This window comes from Panthera uncia, assembly GCF_023721935.1.
Source record: "Panthera uncia isolate 11264 chromosome D3 unlocalized genomic scaffold, Puncia_PCG_1.0 HiC_scaffold_8, whole genome shotgun sequence".
NCBI lineage: Eukaryota > Metazoa > Chordata > Mammalia > Carnivora > Felidae > Panthera > Panthera uncia.
In genome coordinates this window covers 65,898,276-65,920,103 of record NW_026057586.1, presented here as the reverse complement: position 1 = coordinate 65,920,103, position 21,828 = coordinate 65,898,276, and the positions used below count along the sequence as shown (strand labels likewise).

At 49.1% G+C, this 21,828-nt stretch overlaps 1 protein-coding gene across 1 annotated transcript in view; it reads right to left on the bottom strand.

Moving 5' to 3' along the window:
• MYO18B (myosin XVIIIB) overlaps nucleotides 1–21,828 on the bottom strand; it is a 240,850-nt gene that overhangs the window by 58,102 nt on the left and 160,920 nt on the right. The window contains 5 exon segments of the mRNA XM_049619573.1: nucleotides 13,114–13,299; nucleotides 16,050–16,187; nucleotides 17,273–17,356; nucleotides 20,141–20,257; nucleotides 21,532–21,645. Of these exon segments, the coding sequence (XP_049475530.1) occupies nucleotides 13,114–13,299; nucleotides 16,050–16,187; nucleotides 17,273–17,356; nucleotides 20,141–20,257; nucleotides 21,532–21,645 (639 nt within the window).

Below are 21,828 nucleotides of genomic sequence, written 5' to 3'. Positions count from 1 at the left end.
TGGTGATGATGATGATGATGATGGTGGTGGTCGTCATGATGGTGGTGATGATAATAATGGAGGTATTGGTGGTGATGGTGGTGATGATGATGGCGGTGATGATGGGAGTGGTGGTGGTGGTTATGGTGGTGGTCGTGATGGTGATGATGATGATGATGGTGGTGAGCATGATGACGGTGGTGGTGGAGGTGATGAGGATCATGATGGTAATTAATGGTAATGATGGTGACAGTGGTGATGTTGATGACGATGGGGGGGATGGTATTAGTGGTAATGATGATGAGGTGATGGTGGGAGGGAAAATGACAGTGAAGACGATGATGATTATGATGAAAATGATGGTGATGATGGTAACAGTGATGATGATTGCTATGGTCTGAATGTTTGTGTCCCCCCACCCCAAATTTTTTTGATGAAATCCTAACCGCCCAAGGTGAAGGTATTAGCAGGTGGGGCTTCAGGAGGTGATTAGGTCATGAGGGTGGAACCCTCATGAATGGAGTTAGTGCTTTAATGAAAGAGGCTCCAGGGGGCTCCCTAGTCCCTTCCGCCATGTGAGGACACCACAAGAAGGTGCCAGCTACAAACTAGGAAGAGGGCCATTACTAAAACATGACCATGCTGATGCCTTGGTCTTGAACTTCCCAACCTCCAGCACTGTCATCAGTAAATTTCTGTTGGCTAAACATCACCTAGTCTGTACTATTTTGTGATAGTAGGCCAAACGGACTAAAACGATGTTCATGATGATGATAGGTAAGTTTGCTTTGCACCAGCTACCATGACATGTTCTCATTAAATCTTCCCCACAATGTTGTGAGGGAATTGCAGCGATTATCCCCATTTTATAAGATGACAGAGACACAGAGAAGGTGAGTGTCATGGCCAAAGTCACACAGGAGGGAAGTGAGGGAACAAAGATTTGCACCAAGGTCTCCTTACTTCCTTATCTTGCCCTTCTGTCAAGCTCTTTCTTCACTCAACGTGCATTTTTTTTCATGCCTTGTATGCACCCAGCAATGTTCTAGGGCAAAGGTAAGCACATTTTTTTCCTGTAAAGGGCCAGATAATAAATATTTTAGATATCATGGACTAAGTGGTCCCTGTCACAGTCACCTCTGCCATTGCAGTTTGAAAGCAGCCATAGAATATACATAAATAGTTGTGACTATGTTCTAATAAAACTTTATTTACAAAAACAAACAAAAACACACAGAGGACAGGCCAGATTTGGCCCATGGACTGCAGTTTGCTGACCTCAGGTCTAGGTGATGGGATATCAAGCTGTGTTTTGTGGGTGTTGCCTCAGGGGCCAGGGGAAAAATGGGTGAAGCCTGATGAAGGGCTCTGCTTTGATTTCCCATAAATGTGCATTAGCTATGAATTTAAAAGTGGGGGGTGGCTGCTTAAAAAGGACAACACGGTCCTCTCTGGATAACTCCTGGCTCTCTCTCAGGTGAGAGAAGCAAGAGGGTACCTCCCATCTCCCCAGAGATAAGGTGACACATCTGGAATCCACATCTGGAATCTGGGGTCGGTATAGAATCCACCTGGAATGCAGTGGAGAAAGGCAGGTAACTACAGGGGTTTTGTCGCCTGCAAAGGTAGGGATTTCTCCAGCACTGCAGCTGCTTAACCAGAGGTGGGCTTTCCACCGGTCTGAGGCTGGAGAAGGCATCAGATGGGACGGAGGAGCCTACACAGCTTCAGGTTTGAGATTCTGTGACTCTGCACAGAGGTCTTGGGGTGTAGGGACGGGCTCCTTCCAGGAGGAGGCTGCCACTGTGACCTGTGGGCTGTTTGAGACACACTCAAAGCCCACAGCTCCATGATCGCCCAATTCTAGCCTCGCATACCATCCCAGCAACAAGGGCCTTAGAGGTGATCCAATCCATTTTACAGAGAGGGAGAAAATGAGTCCCACTCAGGGAGAGGCATGCCCCAGCTCCCACAGCCAGCACGAGGCAGAAGCGGGGCTCCAATCCAGGCCCTCTGGCTTCCAGGCAGGCTCCTCCCATTACAGGAGCCACTTCCTCATGAAGACGCGAAGGAGAATCAGGCTACCCGCTTCTGGCCTCCCTTCCCCTTTCTTTGATCCATCCTACTTACAGGACCTCCCAGCTCCAGGAGTAACAGAAAAGAAGTAAAGCAGGAGGGAAGTCAAGTGAAAGACAAGAGAATAAGTAGAGAAGAGAAAACATAAAAGGAACCTGGGCAGAGCAGAGGAAAGCCAGCCAGGGTCAAGATACACAGACACAGCCTCTGCAGTGAACATCTGAGGGCGTCTCCTCTCTGGAATCCACTCCCAGGCCTTCTGGGTTTGCTTGGGGGAGGACTTCTTCCCTTACTCTCCATCTACGTGGTTAGGATAGGGCTGACTCCATCCCTGGATTCGGGCCTGGGCACATCTCCCAGAACTATCCGGCCAGAGACTGTGCCCTTTTGGCACTGGTGCTCGCTTTAGGGACACGCATTAAATTCAAACCAGGCCAGAGTCAGTGAGATTCCATTTTTGGTCCTCCATCTAAGTTGTTGGGTGCAAGGCACCGTGTCTTATCACGGAGGTTGATTTGCTGATCATTTTTTCAGCCTGACTGTTTGTTGCCCCTTGGGAAGGAAAAGCCTACCTGAGAACGGGGATGGAAGGAAGGGTTCAGCCCCTGGTATCCTGGTGAATATTTAAAAGCTGGCTCAATGGGGTTGGGAGAAGCAGAGGTTTGGAGCATTTGCCTATTTCCATGGTATAAATTCTCCTTCAACGGCTAACGTCAACCTACCAACCTGATACCCTTGAACACATGGTTAGGAAAGGATGTTCACAATTTGCTCTGGTCCCAACACAGTGCCTTCAGCCTGTCAGTATCTTTTGTGTCCCTGCATCCCACTGGACCTGAAATCAGAGGTCACTAGACTTTTCCATTAGATGAACCAACGCATTCCCTTTTGCTTAAGCCAATTTGAATTTTGTCTGCCACTTTCAACCAAAAGGGCCGTAATTTAGACCAGTTCGCTCACCCTTTCCTGTTACATTACACTGGCAGTTCCAAACCAGCCAATTCTCCCAGTAAAAACCATTTTCTTTCCCACTTCTTGGTCTGAGGTCTCCTGACTTCTCGTTGTTTAAGCTCAGCCAAAATAAAAATGGGCGCCAGAAAGAGATGAATTACCTTTCCAACTAAGTCACAGTTTGGGAACGAATTCAGAACATCGAGTCTGATTTGGGGCCCCCTAGACTTCCCTGGGACCACTATCTTCTGGAGATGTCTAATCGTGCCAATGATGGTGCTTTCGATCGTGAAGATTAACCTTCCTGAGCCTCTCTGACATGCAATTAAGGGAAGCATAATCGCATCTAAACAATTTGAATTGGGTCTATTTGAATAATTTAATGTACACCTGCAACATTCAATCAATATCTGCTCCCCTCTTACCTTTTTAAAATAATTAACTTTGTAGAGTTAAGTTACTCTAATTTCCAGCAAGTCTGAAGTGACAAAAGTTCAATTGGTGAAGTCTCGGGGGACAAGATTAGTATCTGCTCTTCTGTTCACCATCTCAAGAACTCCATGCATTATTTGTAATTGGTATTAGCAACTTTAAATTCTGATTAATTACAGGAGAGCCTGTTCTCGATGCAGAAACAAAGCCACAAGTCGGGGAATAATAGACCCAATTATTCCCAGGTTGGCTCTCCGTAATAGATTTTATTATCAAGATAGCTCATCTCAGAGGCAGGCGCAAAGAAACCCATTTCATCAGACGATACCACCTCTTGAATGGAGACAAACACGTTCACGGTTTGGGATAAAGGCAGGTTGGAAGAATTCCATCCCAGAAACGAGTCTGGGTCTGTGGGCATGGGGTCCCCAGTCCCCTTTAGGACCAAGTTTCTTTTGTAGAGAAACCTTTGTGGGGAGACAGACAGGAGCCTGCGGTGCCCGGAAGGGGGTAGTGATATAAATATCCACATTTTCCCCTGTCAGCTCACTGAGAATGCAGGAGGCCAGAATGGGTGGGGAGTGAAGCAGTGTGAACAGTGAGTTTATAAACGTGTTGGGTCATTTTGGATCACACTGAGATAACGGGGCTGTAATTAGGAGAGCTCTCTCCCCATCAGGAGAACCATAAAAGGTATTATTTATACCCTGCTCATGGCCCCAAATGCCCTCCATATTGGAATGCCTTTTTAAATACTTCAGTTCCCAGCCAAAATAATTCATCTTTATGCTCTGAAGTTCATAGTCATTTGCGGGAGGAAAACATAGAGAGGTGTGTGTGTGTGTGTGTGTGTGTGTGTGTGTGTTTCTTAAACGAAACCCTTAACTCTGGGTGTGGTGAATGCCTCTGGGCAAAGTGGTGGGAGGGGGCTGCATGCTCAACACAGGTTGGAAACATGGGTCCTTGGGTGACCAAGAAAAAAAAAGAAGAGAAAAAACGAGAACAAATGTGAAAACCAAGGCCCTCACCAGGTGTGGCCAGGTTCTCAGGAGACAGGAGGAAGTGGACAAGAGGGAGAGTAGGAGGGGCGGACATGACAGGCAGAGTTAGGACATGGAGTGAACTGCTTGCTCTAGTCTTTCTGAGCAGATGGGATCGATCGTACCCACTTGACACACAAGGCCAAAGAAGTCCTTCTTCTGACGGTGAAGTAGTTCCACTTTAAAAACAAAAAAAGTGAATGTGGGGCACCTGGGTGGCTCAGTTGGTTAAGCATCCGACTCTTGATTTTGGCTCAGGTCATGATCTCATGGTTCATGGGATCAAGCCCTGCATTAGGCTCCGCACTGATAATGCAGAACCTGCTTGGGATTCTCTGTCTCCCTCTCTCTCTCTCTCTCTCTGCCCCTCCCCTGCTCTCTCTCTCTCTCTCTCAAAATAAATACATAAAAATTTTAAAAAATTGTCAGCGAATGATGAGATTTGATTTAAGAGCCTAGGACCCCAAACCTACAAATCCTGCTAACCCTGGCAACCCCACCCCAAGGAGACTCCAAGCCCCTGGCAACGGCTCCTATCAGCTTGCACAGCTTATTGCTAAATTTTCAAGCACTTTGCAGGCCAGTTGTCAAACACAACTGCCATTAAAACACAATGAGTGTAAACTTACAATCAAATAAATCATGAAGAACAAAAAAAAGGAACACAGCCTCAAAATGCATTGCTTCCTAATAACTGCAGCAACATTTTACTCTTGGCCAATGATTTTGAAGTGTCTCATCTCTAGCCTGTGTGTAGGGCGGCTTCCCATTTCCGTGTCCAGTGATGTCATACTGTTGGCTTGAAATCAGCTCTAGGGGGAGATTTGAAAACACTACCAGGATTCACCTGCTTTGGAGAGCTGGTTGTTAACACGCTTACTAGCACATGACGGCTCCAAGCTTTTCTCCTGCCAGTGCCTTCCCAGATCCACATTCATCGCAACCTGCCGCTCACATCAGTGGGAACTCTTCTCCTAACAAGGGGCAGGGAAACCCCCCAGTTCAGAAGGGAGACAAGACCCTCACGGCTAGCCCATAATCTGTCTTAGGCCTCGCATTCTTTCCCCCCCGCCACCCCAAAGGTGGAAAATATACCCCCAAGTCACACCAAATAAATAATCCATGGGCCATATATAATTGATGCTGGATTTAACAAAAGTAGAGCCATAAGTGGTTGCCCATTAACTATTAATGATTTTTCCCGGGCGGCTGACAAGCCAGGCTCAGTGAGGAGATCACACCCATGCTCCCATGTTTTATTTAAACATTATTAAAAGTACACAGTCTACAGCAATATCTTTCATTCCACCCAGAATTGGGTTGTGCTGTGAAGTTGCCACTGGGGCCAGGAAAAGTTGGGATTGGGTTTTACTGGACTCCCTCCTGTCTTTTTCCTCCGAGGGTAGGGAATTAAGCTGCTTCCTCCTCCTGCCCTGAATTCCTCTCCTTCTCCAGTGTGTTTGTGACCTTGGGTACATCACATCACACCCATTAACCTGTTTGATCAGTGGGATCAATGAGTGGGGAGTTCATGAGCATTGCCTTCAGAGTTATTGTAAGGGTGATGTGAGGGCAGTGATCTTAGTTGGGGGCGCTTCTGTTCCCAAGGGCACATTTGGCAATGTCTGGAGATATTTCTGATTGTGGCGACTTGGGGTGGGGGATACCACTGGCCTCTAGTGGATACAGGCTGGGGAGGCACCTAAATATCCTACGAGGCACAAGAAGGTGCCCCCAAGAGACAATTATCCAATCCCAAAAGTCAATGAAGCCTAGATGACAGAATCAAAACCAATATGACTTTTTATACCCCAGGGTTTTTTTTTCAAATTTTTTAAACATTTATTTATTATTGAGAGACAGAGCATGAGCATGGGAGAGGCAGAGAGAGAAGGAGACACAGAATCTGAAGGAGGCTCCAGGCTCTGAGCTGTCAGCACAGAGCCCGATGCATGGCTTGAACTCACAAATCCAGCCAGATCATGACCTGAGCTGAAGTCAGACGCTCAACTGACTGAGCCACCCAGGCGCCCCTCAGGTTTTTGGTTTTGTTTTTGTTTTTAACAAATGTACTCGAATGAGTAAATACAATGTGTCTAAAACTTATTGAGTAGGAGAACGGGTTTGAGTTGGTCAGACCTGGGTTCAAATTCTGATTCTGTCATTGCTGGGAAGGTGACTTTGGACAAGGTGCTTCAGCTCTTTGCCTCTTATTCCTTTACTAGTAAAATAGGGATATTTTGCTCAAGAGGGGAGGTTTAAATGAGAGAACTCGTGTAAGTGCTTAGCCCTGTGCCCAGCATGCAGTGAGTGATGAACAATAAATAGCTCCCACCAACATCACGACCATCAACCATCATGGGCATGGGATGGGAGGGAGAGTCAGCAGATTCATGATAAAGTTTAAGTAGATGGAGAATCAGAGTCAGGGGAGGGGTAGGAGAAGAAAGGAGAAAGAAAACAGTGTGACATCTGCTAAGACCGTACCGTGTGCTATCATTGGACCCTTTTACATAAATCATCTCATTTAAGCCTCACTGCCACCCAATGATATTGGCTGCATCATATCTCCCTTCCCCATTTTACAGATGAGGAAACTGAGGTCCTGTAATGTTAACCTAGCTGCCCAAGCTCTCTGACTCCAATCTGGTTCTCTTTCCCACCTTGCAGCAAGCTGAAGGGTGTCTCCCCAAAACTCATATCCACTGGGAACCTCAGAGTGTGACCTCTTTGGAAACACATCTTTACAGATGTAATTAGTCAAGACGAGGTCATACGGGATTAGGGTGGGTCTTAAATCCAATGACTAGTGTTCTTTTTTTTTTTTTTGAAGTGTATTTAATTATTTGGAGAGGAAGAGAGAGAGAGAGAGAGAGCGCATATGAGCAGGGGAGGTGCAGAGGGAGAGGGAAAGAGACAGGCAGGCTTTGTGATGTCAGTGCACAGAGCTTGGTGCAGGGTTTGATCCCACGACGGTATGATCATGACCTGAGCTGAAATCAAGTGTTGGCTGCTTAACTGACCGAGCCACCCAGGTGCCCCCCAATGGACTAGTGTTCTTATAAGAAGAGGAGAGGTCATGGAGGGAGAGAGGAGAAGAAGGTCATGTGAACACAGAGGCAGAGGTTAATGTCATGTTGCCACGGCCAAAGAACACCCAGAGCTGCCAGAAATTGTAAGAGGAAGAAAGGATTCTCCCTTAACGCCTTCAGGGGGACTGCGACCCTGCCAACACCTTGATTTTAGACTCTGGCCTCCAGAATGGTGAGATCATAAATTTCCACTGTTTTGAGACAACGGGTTTTGGGTAATTCGTTACAGAAGCTCTAAGAAGCTAATACACACCCTTCTCCCCACACGAGTTAAAGCAATTATTTGAGGGAATGAGAAAGAGAGAGAGACGTAATGTGTCTGCCCTATGCAGGTGGCAGATAGGTAGGAGCCGAAGAAGAGCGAGGGCAGCTGTAGAGGAGAGCAGGTTCAGGGTGGGAGGAAGGGATTTTGTGGCTGGCACTCAGGTCAAGAAACAACACGACGTTGGGTCCTTTCATGCTGGAGTAGAACACTTGAGGTGATAAGAGGCAGATGACCAAAGGCAGAAGGATCTACAGAGGCTCTGGGAAGGAGCTGGGATTTGGTCCTGAAGCCAGTGGAGAGCCGTGGAAGATTTCTCAGCAAGAAGAGTAACCCAGTAAGACGTGTCCCTTCTGGAAAGATCTTCTGCAAGGATGAGTGAGGGTGGAGGGAAAGTGGGGAGACAAGTTGGAAGGTAACTGTGGAGCCCCAGACCAGAGGGAATGGGGCTTAAATAAAGACAGAGGAAGCAAGGACAGGACTGGAAGGGATGGATGTTTTTGTAAATACCCAAGTAAGGTAAAACAGCAGGCCTGGCCGCTAAACTGTGTGAGCCAGAGAGAGAGACAGGCCACTGGGATCTCTAGCGTGGGTCACTGGGGAAAGCAAGCAGAAGTCCAACCTATGTTTTTCCAGACCTGGGGAACTTTTGAAAAAGACCGTTGACTCAGGGGAAAGTTCAGGGTAGGGAGTCAGGCCAAGGTGCTAGGGGGTAAACCCAACAGGTGCGGCCTCCCAAACAGAAGCACGTGCTGCAAAGCAGGCAGAGAGTAGGGCTCCCTGCCACCAGGAGCCTTTCCAGCTGCCCTTGACCTCCCTTGGTAACCCTGTCCTGGGGCTGAGGTGGTTTCCCCTGGGCTCTGTAACTATTGAAAAACAGCAGGACATAAATCCACGGATGAGCTGTCTCATTGCTCCCATGACAAAGGGACTTGAATGATTTGAAGCCAGAATATTCTTTTTCCCCATAATGGCTCCTGGAGTCGCCAGGAATAGTACATTTACTAAAATTAATGGCAAAACCTCATTTTTCTTTTTTCCGGGAAGAGAAGTTCCATCGGCTGGGTAATTGATCCTGATCTGGACGTGCCGGTGTGCCAGCCAGGGGTGTAAATCATTCACGCGAAACAACTCACAGCCCTTTAAACCAACACCAACAGTGACAAATGGAGCAGGCTGGGACACGCGGAAGGGGACACGAAAGGGAGATCCATCAACATCCTTCCCACTTCTCCCCAGGGCCCAGAAGGTGGGATCTTTTGGGCGGTGTCCCCCAGCAGAGCAGGATTTTTCAGCCAGATTGGGCTGAAAGGGCAGGGCTGTGTCATGGTGACAGCTTTAGAGCTGGACACACGGGGACACCCATCCTACCTCTGTCACTCCCAACTCTGCAGCCCTGGACAAAGCCCCTCACATGCGTGCCCCTCCACCTTCTCCACCCGCTGGACTTGACATGTACATGAAAAAAAGCCATGTCTGCAAAGGGCCTAAGCACAGAATGTCCAGTGAATGAATGAATGCACGCATGCTTGGTCTGGGGAGTTAGAAAAATTCATCCTAGGGGCGCCTGTGTGGCTCAGTCGATTGAGTGTCTGACTTCGGCTCAGGTCATGATCTCATGGTTCGTGAGTTTGAGCCTCCCCCATCGGGCTCTGCGCTGACAGCTCGGAGCCTGGAGCCTGTTTCAGACTCCGTGTCTCCCTCTCTCTCTGCCCCTCCCCTGCTTGCTCTCTCTCTCTCTCTCACACAAAAATAAAAATAAACATTAAAAAATTTTTTCAAAAAGTTAAAAAAAAAAAAAGAAAATTCATTCTATCTCTCCCAGGCAGATTTGAACTTAAAACATGGAAAACGAAAGGAGCAATGCTTTACTCAAAGGAATGGCTGGCAGTGACAGTCAGCTGGCCTTCTAAGAATCCCCCCAAACCCCAGTGCACAGACACCTTGCTTTGCCTGTAAAAGCTCTGAGGGCCCATCACAGAGGGATACATGAAATACATGAATAATGGCCTTTGCGATCTCTCTCTAGTCCGTGTGAGCTCCTTAAGGGCAAAAGTGTGCCTTGTTCCCTACAGCCCACGCGAAAACCTAAGCGTACCTCTTGCATGAAGGAAAGAACCGGAACCGTGACTGCCTTGCAGGCTTTTGGTGAAGTTGGTTAGGCGACACATGACGTGGAGCAGCCGTCCCCTCGTCTCACAGGGAGCGGACGGAGGAAGGCACGCGCATGAACCTGGAGAGGTGAGGTCACAGCCAAGAAGCCTGGGGACGCTCCAGGACACCACACTGATGGGGCGGGCGGGGGGGATTGGGGTGCTTACCATCAGGGCGCCCCCCCCCAAGATGCATTTGGTGGGCACTGTGAGCGTCTACAAAGCAGAGGCTTTCCGATTCTCCCAGCTCCCCACCGAGGCCCACCCCTCGTGCCACGCCCACAATTGGTGCCACGCCCACAGTTGGTGCTGGATAGCCAGATGTTGGTGAATAAATGGTAACAAGAAATTACGACATCCTCTCCTCTCCCAGTGGAAATATCCCAGGGCCCACAGGCAAGGAGCGTATTTGAAGGCAAGTAGGTTAGTGCGTTTGGGATGTCCACCGTTAGGAAGCGTCTGCCAGCCTGACACTGTTCTTTGAGCCTTGCTAATCCACAGAGGCACGAAAGAAACAAGCTGTGCGGGGTCACGGTAAGAACACACCGGCTAAGCAGGAACACGCCCTCCTTTTCCGGGGTGGCCCCCAAAACCCGAAAAGCCTCCTAGAACCCGGCAATGTGACCTTATTTGGAAAAAGTCTCTTCGTAGACATAATTAAGGTAAGGATCTCAAGATAAAATCCACCTAGATTTAGGGATGAGCCCTAAAGCCAATTACAGGTGTCCTTCGAAGAAAAAAGGCAGACGAATATTTGAGACACACATCCACGGAGAAGGCAAATACTGGAGAGATGTGGCCACAAGCCCGGGAATGCCTGGAGCCACGAGAATTTGGAAGGACAGAGAAGGATTCTCCTCCACAACCTTCAGTGGGAGTGCTGGTGCTGCTAATACTGTCATTTCAGGCCTTTGACTTTCGGGATGGTGCTAGAATAAACTCCTGTTGTTTGAAGCCAGTGAGGTTTTGGTACTTTGCTAAGGCAGCCCCAGAAAATACCCTGCCCAACCACAGACACACCAAAACAAAGAGCAGAATTCGTCTTGGTAAATTTATGTAGCATCTTGCAATCGGAAAGCGGAGAACCATACAGGTCTCATTTCAGCAAACACACAAGCTTTGTGTTTTACAGTTTTTTGTTTGTTTTCATTTTGGTTCCTATATGGGGGGGTGGGGAGTGCACTATAATCTTTTCAGCATTTCAGGGCCTTTAAAGATCTTAAGCTGGGGTGCCTGGGTGGTTCAGCCTGTTAAGCATCCAAATTCGGCTCAGGTCATGATCTCACGGTTCGTGGGCTCGAGCCCCACATCAGGCTCATTGCTGTCAGCATGTTAGCGCAGAGCCTGGAGCCTGCCTCGGATTCTGTGTCTCCCTCTCTCTCTGCCCCTTCCCTGCTCTCACTCTCTCTGTGTCTCTCAAAAATAAATAAACGTTAAAAAAAAATTTTTTTAAAAGATCTTAAGTTGTCCCTGGAAATGGGGATAGAGAACAGGAAAGTGAGAAGAGAAGGAGGGAAAGGAGTGAGAGGGAGAACAGGAGAGCAGAGAGAAGGGGAAGACAGCCACTATCTGATCTGGCCAGCACGCCTGGGGGTCTGGCCGGTTAAAGAAGACGTCAGAGAAGATGGGCTGGGAAGTTCTCTCGCTTCCAGCCAGACATGGCAGGTGGGGAACTCAGCTGCATGAGAAACAGGGCTGGTGAATGAGGAAGTCATTCTGTCAACTGGAGGAAAGAGCCTTTCTCTCTCCCTGGCCATGGGAGGTGGGGAAACTGCCAGTTATGGGGCTTGGGGTTTGTCTGGGAACCTGGGTCTCTGTGCGGAGCCTCACCTCCCCCCACACAACAGCCTGCCTGATGGCTTGTCAAGGGCAAAGCTTATGAGAGTGACACCAGCCGTGGCAGGCAGTGGCCCGAGAAATATACTCGCTGCAGGCGGACAAGTGGGCGAGACCTGTCACAAAACCAGAATGGACAGGGCGGGAAGAGATAAAGACCGTGATTTAGGGATCTTCTGGCCAAGCCTTGGCAGGTGGTGGGTTGTCTCAGTGAAGGCTCTATGGTGGCAGGCAAAGGGGGTGCCAGATGTCTCCCGGGTCACAGAAGCAGAAACCTGGAGCTCTAGGGACATCAGACCTCATGGGGAAAAGGAGAAGCCAGCTCTCTGAGATGCCCTGTGATCCATGCAGGGAACCATTCTTAGAAAAATACAGTGCATGATGGGAGAAACCTTCCCATGGGGCAAGATACAAATTCTTACCTTTTTTCCCCTTTTATCTCCCTATGAAATTTAATAAAATGCCAAACTCTACATTTTATTTATTTTTATTTTTTTATTATTTTACTTTCTTCTTCTTTTTTTTTTTTTTTGGTCAGGATAGGAGACAAATTTTTAAATCACACCAGGGAGCAGAGCATGGCTTAGTCAATGAAAACACAGACTACAGAGTTGGACAAGCCTGGGTTCGAATTCTTACTAGTGTGTGTGTAACCTTGGGCAAGTGTGTGTACCACTCTGAGCCTCCATTTGGCGTGCTGCTGTCCCCTTGCCTCAGTTTCCCCAGCTGCTAAGTGGAGATAAGAATAGTACCTACCTGGAAGTACTTTTATCTTTGTTGTTGCTGTTATTAGCCCAGAAACAGCTCTGACAGTTCCTAGATGTGACATTAGACTAGTTATCTCACCCCTTTGGAGCCTCAGTTTCCTCATATGTAAAATGGGGATAATAATTCTGACTTCACAGGGCTGTTATGAGGATTTTATGATATGGGTGTTAAGACGTGATGCAAGCTGGGCATTTAGTCAATGTTGATGCCTTCCTCTTCCCACGAGGCTTTCCTGCCTTTGGAGTGGAAAGCATGAGGCAGGAAAAGAAAGGCTGGAATCTGACATGTACACGTGCTGGACGGCCCATCCAGCAGCAGTGAATGCCATTGGCCCACTTTGGGCCGCCCCCAGGCTCTGCAGCCAATAGCAGCGTGGATCCTCCTCCCGGCCCCTTCTGGTGTCTCCCTGCTTCCCAAAGGCCGGAGACCTGCCCCAGGGGGCTCCGATTCAGCAGGCAGCAGGCACGACTGCGCCCGAAACCCTCCATCCCTCCATCGCAGGAGAGCCAGCGTTGGGCACTCACCAGCTCCATGCACCTGCGGCTGGCCTCCGCCTCCCGCCGCACCAGCTCTTCCATGTCCGCCTTCAGCTCCTCCAGGCGCCGCTGGTAATACTGGCTGCTCTCCCGCTGCTGGGACTCGGACTTGGCCGCCTGCGTGAGCTCCTCGCCCATCTTGATCAGGCTGTCCCGAAGCCGGATCACCAGGACCTGGAGGCAGGCGGTGTGGAGAGCACACGTGCACCATGGAGTTAGAGGCCAGGCGCCCGAGACAGGGGGCTCCGGCAAGAGAAATCCTTTGCTGAGTCTCCCTGCCCTTGTATAAGGTAATCAGGACGACAATCCCGAGTTCTGATACCGAAACAAATAATTTATGTTAAAAACCTAGCAAATGAGGGGCGCCTGGGTGGCTCAGCTGGTTGAGTGACGGACTCTTGATTTTCGGCTCGGGTCATGAGATTCTCTTTCTCCCTCTCCTGCTTGTGCTCTCTCTCTCTCAAAATAAATAAATAAACTTAAAAAAACCTAGCAAATGATAATTGCTATTCAGAGAGGCAGCCTAGCATACAGCTGAGCACCCTGGCTTTGAATATGCCCTAGGTTCAATCCCCCAACTGCCTGTTCCTGGCTGTGTGACCTTAGGCAGGTTATTTAACCTCTCTGAGAGACAGAGATGATGACAGTATTTATGTCCTAGGGATCATGTCAGACTTGAAAACGTTAAGTTCTGCAGAAGGCTTAGTTCAGTGCCTGGCACATAGAACATTCTAGATAAGAGTTGGGGATTATTTAAAATTTTTTTTAATGTTTATTTACTTTTGAGACAGAGAGAGACAGAGCATGAATGGGGGAGGGTCAGAGGGAGAGAGAGACACAGAATCTGAAACAGGCTCCAGGCTCGGAGCTGTCAGCACAGAGCCCGACACGGGGCTCGAACTCACGGACCGCGAGATAATGACCTGAGCCGAAGTCGGACGCTCAATCAACTGAGCCACCCGGGCGCCCCAAAAGTTGGGAATTATTACTATTTACAGCAGCCCCCATCATTTTACGAAGATGTGCAGTGGGGAGAACACTACACTGGGAAATCAAAACCCCTTCCCTAGTATGGATTTTGGTCTCCCAATTTGTAAAGTGAGGAGGTTTTGGTCAAACAAGGTCCCTTGAGCCTCAGCTCTAATGTTTTATGGCATTTTTCCCTTTCCAGGGGGAAAAGCCAAGAGGACACAATGAAAAAATAGAAGAGAGCTGTGGGCATCACCAGTGCTACAGAAAACAAACCCAAGGGCTGTTCTGCAGAATTCATTAGTTGGCCAACATGCCTGCAGCCAATCGATTCTGATGGGCAAATACTCGAGTGTTGACCTAAAAGGGAGCCCACATGAATATTTCAGGTCCTTGAGCAAGACGCTGAGCCCCTCTCCAGATCTGAGACTGAATCATGGTTTAGAAGAAAAGCGTTACAATTCAATTGCCCTTCGCCTTTCAAATGGAGTTTGGTAACAATTTCAAAGGGTGGGGGGGGGGTGTTAAAAGGAAGAAGAATAGTTCTCAAAAGGTGTCCCCGAGGCCTGGAATTCTACTAAATTCAAGTCACAACAGCAGAGGGGAAAGGGAATTTGGATATGGAATCTGCCACATAAAGGGTTTTTTAAAATCATAGTTTTATTTTATTTTCTGCTATCGCTTGACTATGCTAGATTCAAGCAAACGGATATAGCCTGACATTATATAAACTTAAAGCGTAGTAGATCAAAGTTCCATGGTGATCTGCAGAGACAATTATGCCTCGAGGGATCCCTTGAGCAGCTCCGAGAAGCTCTGAGGGTCAAGGCAAAGAAGGATCTTTCTCCATTCTTCATACATCGCACACAGCCTTCTTAGAGACAAAGTGCCCAACGGGGGATTGGAAGAATGGCTCAAAGTGAGGAACGCAGCCTCAGCCTCGCATTTCTAGATGGACCATCGTCCGGTGGCTAAGCCAGCTGACTGCGGAGAAATTACAGCCTGGGACCAGGGGAGAGTGATGATCCCCGGTCCATCTACTCCTGTCACTGACACTAAACGGCTTTATCTTGAACAGGTCCCTCGACCTCTCTGCCGACACCTTGTAGTTCATTCGATGAGGCCTATCCTACCTTCCCTACGGGGCTGTGGCGAACATCCAGGGGAGTGGCTAATGACAAACAACTTTGACAGTGGTGACGTCCATGTCGCTGGCCTGCAGAGCTAAATGTGAATGTTGTCACTGAATCTCACCCCAGCCCATCCACGTCTTACCTGCCCCGCTCAAGGTCCAGCATCAATGTCACCTCCTCCTGGAGGCCTCCCTGATTCCTCAGCTTGAAAAGACCTCCTTGCCCCCCAAACCTCACAGCCCTCTGTCCATATTACGGGTATTTATGTACCTATTTTACTCACATCTCCTACAAAACTCCATGTTTCTGAAAAGCAGAATCTGCTTTGTACATCTGTCTTTCATGTGCCTAAAACAGAGCCTGGTACACGCTAGGTGCAAAATAAATTTCTGCTCAAAGTGAGTGTTGGGTGCATAAGTGCATGAGTGGTCAGATGGGGACAGGCAGAACGGGACTGATGGATAAAAACACGGACAGAGGGGTCAAGGTCTGAAGAAAGGGAAAGAACAGAGGGAGAGAAGAAAGCATAGAGAAAGGAAGGAAGAAAAGACATAAGGAGGGTGATGGATGGAATGATGGCATATGGACGTGGATGGAGATACATGAGGTGGGTAGGCTGGATGGATAGTTATCTGTGGGACCGTGTGGTTGAAGGAAGGCAGAAAGGAGGGAATGGGGGAAGCAACACGGATGAGAGACGGGTGAGGAATGTGTATCCAGAGAAAGGCATGAGTGGATGGAGGGACGGTCAGAGGACGGACGGAGCTTACACGAAAGCCCCACGGCTCTAGGCACGAGCAATATTTACATGTCCGAGCATACCTCAAATCTCTTAATCTGCACTTTCTGGAACTCCGTCTTGTTCTCCAGGTCACAGATGACTGCCTCCTGCCTGCTGACAATGGCTCGATCCACGGTGGACTGTTCCAGGTACTCGATGCGCATCTGGGCCACCTGCAGCTGGGAACGAGCCCAAAAGATCCATTGGCCACCTGCTGGCCCTGAGTCCCAGAATGGAGACATATGCCGGACTCAGCCCCAGGCCCATTGCCACGGCCTCCTTCTTGGCTCTGGTGATACATGTTAAAGACACAAGTGCCAAGTGCCGATCCCCTCATGCCAGACCCTGCCCCTGCGTCTCAGATGCTGGAGGTGATGTTTCCTGTGTCTTCTGCGTCCAACACAAGACTCAGTCAGTGCTTTGCTTACCTCCTTTCCCTGCTCTGCTAAGGGGGCAAAGCCAGCGTGTGAGCCGCGAGCTTCAGCACCCAAGGACGCAACCAAAAGTGGGCTTGGGAGCCAAGCATATATACCAGACTTCAAAGCCAGGCTCTGCCACTCTCCAGCCGGATGCACCTGGGCAGGCCGGGTCCCTTCCATGAGCTCATTCTTTCTTACATTTTCTTTTTCTTTCTTTCTTTCTTTCTTTCTTTCTTTCTTTCTTTCTTTCTTTCTTTCTTTTGTCTGAGGATTGAAGGCGATTAGCGCCTGGTATATGATAAATACCCAACAGATGCCTACTGCTGCTATTATTTTTCTGGTATTTGGTATTACTCATCCCCATGGACATTTGCTTGAGGCTCTGTCATTTCAATAGAAACTCTAAGCAGGCACAGGCGACAGACCTTAGAAGTGCTTTGAGAATCCCATGGATGATAGCAGCCCTAGCTAATGAGTGAAATTCAGGGGTGTTTGGAGGAAATAAGGCTTCAAAGGAAGATTTCACAAAGGACAATGGTCCTGTCTTGCACAGACCGTCCCTTTCCCCTTGGAACCATTTCTTGGAGGGGGAAACTCTTGCACTGAATGGCTGATGAGTTTCACTGCACAGTGCGTCTTTGGATGCCACACTGGCATGAGCAAAAGTCAGCGTGTGTGTGTGTGTGTGTGTCTGCTGGGATCGTTCTCAACTCCTTTGGTGCACAACCGAAGTTGAGTGAATGGATGAATGAATGAGTGAGTGACAGTTTCCGGGATCCAAACTGGGAGGTCCCAGAGGGAACCCTTCCTTTCGTCTCCGCACTGTGGCGGCTCTGAGCACATACTTGTTCTTGAAGTTTCTGTTTCTCCTTCTTGGCTTCCTCCAGCTGCAGCTGTAGTTCTTGGATCTGCCCAATGTCAGTAGCAGACTGGTGAGACAAAAAAAAAAAAAAAAAAAATGTCACCTTGAGGCTTTGCGGGGAAACTACTGCTGGAAATCCCTTCTCCCCACCCCCAGATGTCTAAGACTCTCAGAACCTGTGACACAATGGCTCGTTCCAGAAAGTTACTGCTCACATCCTTCCGACATTGTTCGTCTCAATGTCCGCTGAGTCACTCCCGTTATATAAGCCGATGGCTTTGGTCAACTGCTGGCATGCTGTTCTATACCCTTGAGAGCCCAGACAGAAATGGGCTGGCCACAGCGGTAGGGCCAGATACTGAAGGAAGACAACTCTTGCGTGTCAAGTGACTGGGATTCTAGACTTGGCCTTGCCCGCTCTGCACCTCAGTATCCCCATCTATAAAATGGGCTGATAGTCTCTGCTTAGCTCCTCCACGTAGGGTTTGTTCAGAGATTAAATGCGGTGGAGACTATAAAGATCCTTTAAAAAAAAAAAGTAGAACCAAACTGTTAAGCATGATTATCTCCGAAGAGAGGGATTCCAGGGGGAAGGCAGACCCCTCACTTTCTATTTCCTGCATGTTATGTATTATGTAAATTATTTGTAATGCGCATAGGAGTACACTGCTTTTATAACTGATCAAATGAAGAAATTTCCCTTCTGACCCCAAATAGGTGTGATTCACAAAGGTAGAAGATGGCATAGGCTATTTTGGTGATGGCTGTTTTAATGTTGATGAAATATATCAGTGGTTATTTTTGTTACCGTTATTCCTTGTTTAGCAGAAATTCCCACGGATCCCATCTTGGGAGGATGCACCTGAAGCCTGGTAGGCACTGTACCACGGGTCCCCTCTGGGGTACAATGTGGGGATGATGCTCATTACTCCTGGAGGGGCTATCTTCCCCGTGATGCAGATCAGAAATCTGCCAGGGATGCCCTCACTCATCTGTCAGCTCCACCCCCAAGCCTCTGCCGTGCCCCAGCCTGCCACTATGCCTCCTGATTGCCTCCTGGGTCCATCCCTCGCCCATGTCCACTCTGCCTCCCCAGTACAAGCCAGCCACAGTCTTCATTCATTCACCAGCTGTTTACTGGGTGCCCTATTCCACACCAGGCACTCTTTCTAGACTCTGGGATCCAGCGTAGGACAAGACAAGTGCATCCAGGGGTGGCATCCTGGCTGATCCTCTCTCTCCTGCTCGTGCCCCTGAGAAAACTTGCCAATGATTCCCATCACACAGTAAAATCCAAACTCATCTCGGCCCACAAGCCCCTGCTCTGCTGGCCTTGCCAAACTCATCTTGCACCACACTCCCCTCGCTGGCCTCCTGCCAGGCTCTCAAATGCACCATCCCAGCCCTTTGCATGTGCTGTTCCTTCTGCCTGGAACATTTCCCACACCACTCACTATCCAATTCAACCTCACTGACTCCTTTTCCTCATTTGGATCTCCATCTGAGGGCTACCTCCTCAGGGAAGACTTCCCTGACCTCTAACCTCAGTCAGGAGTCCCAGAACCATGTTCATTTCCTTTCTGGACTGTCAGCTCAGTTTGCAAACATTCCCTCTGTTCTGGGTGATAATGTGAGAAGGTCTGCCCAGCTCATGAAACTGGGAGCCACGTGCACGCAGGAATGGGATGTGCTTTTGCCCAACATGGCGTCCTTGGCATTTGACATGGTACCTAACACATGATGGGGGCACAGTAAATATAGATAAATGAACGGATATCTCAATAGATGTATGGAGTGGTAGATGAATAGATGGAAGGGTGAATGGATAGGTAGATGGGTGATGAATGGGTAAGTGGGTGGAGGGAGGGATGGATGGATGGATAGAGGGACAGGTGAGTGGCTGGGTGGGTGCGTAGACAGATGGGCGGGTAGATGGGTGGATGGGTAGATGGGTGGATAAAATGAGGATAGGTGGATGGGTGATGAATGGGTAAGTGGGTGGGGAGATGGATGGATGGATGGATGAATGGATGGATGGGCGGATGGATGGAGGGATGGAGGGATGGAGGGATGGATAGGTGAGTGGCTGGCTGGATGGGTGGGTGGATAGATGGATGGATGGATGGATGGATGGATGGATGGATGGATGGATGAATGGATAGATGGATGGATGGATGGATGGAGGGATGGATAGGTGAGTGGCTGGATGGATGGGTGGATGGATACATCAATGAGTGGGTAAATGGGTGGGTGGGTGGGTGGGTGGATGGATGGATGGATGGATGGATTTTTAGATGGATGCATGGATGGATTGATGGATGGATGGCTGGATGGATGGATGCATGGATGGATGAGTGGCTGGATGGATGGGTGGATAATGGATGGATTGATGGATGGATGGGTGGATGGATAGATGGATGGATGGAGGGATGGAGGGATGGATAGGTGAGTAGCTGGATGGATGGGTAAATAGGTGGGTGGATGGTAGATGGGTGGATAAAAATTGGGGATAAGTGGATGAGTGGACCAATGAACAGAAGAATGGTGGATGGATGAATATTTTGATGGATATATAAAAAGGGCATGCAGGTGGGTGAATGTATAGATAGGTGTATAAATAAGTCAAAACTTTTCTTGGTGGAGATGTCTTCCAATAATGCACGCCCATCTAAGGGTGACATCCTCCTCTATCAGGACCCCACAAAATTTCACAATCCCTATTTATCCTTGTGGCATTTACCCCTCCAAGGTCCTCAGACCAGAGAGGAGGGGCCCAACCACATCCCCCTGGCAATATCTCCCGCCTCCCCGGCCCAAGGCCACCAAGCCTCCTTCCACTTTCCGTCGCTACCTGAGCAATGAGGTCCTTGTGCTTCTGCATGAGGTCGTTCAGGTCGTCCTGGTCCTCATCGAGGCGCTTCAGCAGGTCAGCCCTCTCAAACTGCAGCCGGGATAGCTGCTCATCCACCTGGCGGGAGGCAGGACAGTGGTGGGGTGGAGGTAGAAGGGTGGGTGGGAGGACGACAGCAGGGGCCCGATGAGGAGCAAAGTGCGGGGGCTCGCCTGTGCGTGCATCAGAGGAGTGACCGTCTACCTGAGAGGCTGGCCGTGGGGGTGTCAGTGACAGCTCTGGGTGTGTGTGCGTGCATGTGCATGTGTAACAGGGCAGCCTGTGTCTATGTGGACGGACGTGTGTCCATGTAAGCCCACACGGGATTACATGTTATGTCCATTTTAAATGTGCCTGGGACACACGTGTGAGTGCAAATCCCTGTAATCTCTGCGAGAACCAGGACTTTGTTCTGTTCACAGAGACATCCCCAGCACTCGGCCTGCATACAGCAGGTGCTCTATAAATAGATAATTGGTCAGATGGATAAAATTAGATGCATATTTTACCTATGAGGGCAATTATTTTGTCTGTGTGTCTGGCAATTTTGTAGGTGAGTGTGTACATTCGTGTGTGTGTGTGTGTGTATGTGAATGTTTGTGGTAAGTTCCCCTTAAAGGGTCCAACAGGGATCTGGAGACAAGCTTTTGCCTATAAATCTGTGGCTATACCTAAACTTCGGGATTTTAGATGCGGAGTAAAAACTTAAGTCAACCTTGTACACCCAGACAGGGATTTAGAAATGCGCACCCAATTTCCACCCATATATTAGATTCATAATATATGTTCATTTCCTCCATTCAGTGGTGAGCACATAGTAGGTTCCTAATAGATGGCTGGGAACCTTAGAGGAGTGAGCCTAAGAGAGCCCATGAGGGATGCCCTTGTCTCCATGTGTAAGAATGAATATGCAGTAACCCAACCGTAATGCCCAAGTCCCCTGTTATGGTGGTGAGCACACAGTAGGGCTACAACAGGTGCCTGGGACCACTCACGTGGCGAGCACACTATGGGCACACCACAGACAGTTTTGTTCTCAGTCAGGGTACTGAGCAAACAGTAGGCTCACAATGAATGCATCCCCACAGTGCTGAGCACACAGTAGGTCTACAACAAGTTTCCTTGACTACCTTCGGGGAGATGAACACATAGCTGATCCTCACATATGCCCTTATAGCTTTCTAGTGCTCAGCTCATAATAGGATGCCTGCACTCTCAGCATGTTGACCCAGCAAGTGTGCAATCAGTGCCCTCGGCCCCTCTTGTGGTGCTGAGTACACAGGGGTCCCATGCTGGTTCCCAGAGCCCTATGCTGGCCCCAGGTCCCCGCAACTCTAGGAAGGGGCAGGTACCAGGCTCTTATTCCGGGTCATGTTCTCCAGCTCGCTGTGCATACTCTCCAGGTCTGCCGTCAGCGCCTTCTGGGTCTTCAAAGCGTCCTCACACTTGGCTTCACTCTGCTCCAGCTGCACCAGGCAGGGGAATGAGAAGGGAAGGGGAGGGGAGGGGAAGGGAAGGGAACAGAGGAGAGGGGAGGGGAGGGGAGGGGAGGGCAGGGCAGGGAAGGGAAGGGAACAGAGGAGAGGGGAGGGGAGGGGAGGGGAGGGGAGGGCAGGGCAGGGCAGGGCAGGGAAGGGAAGGGAAGAGAA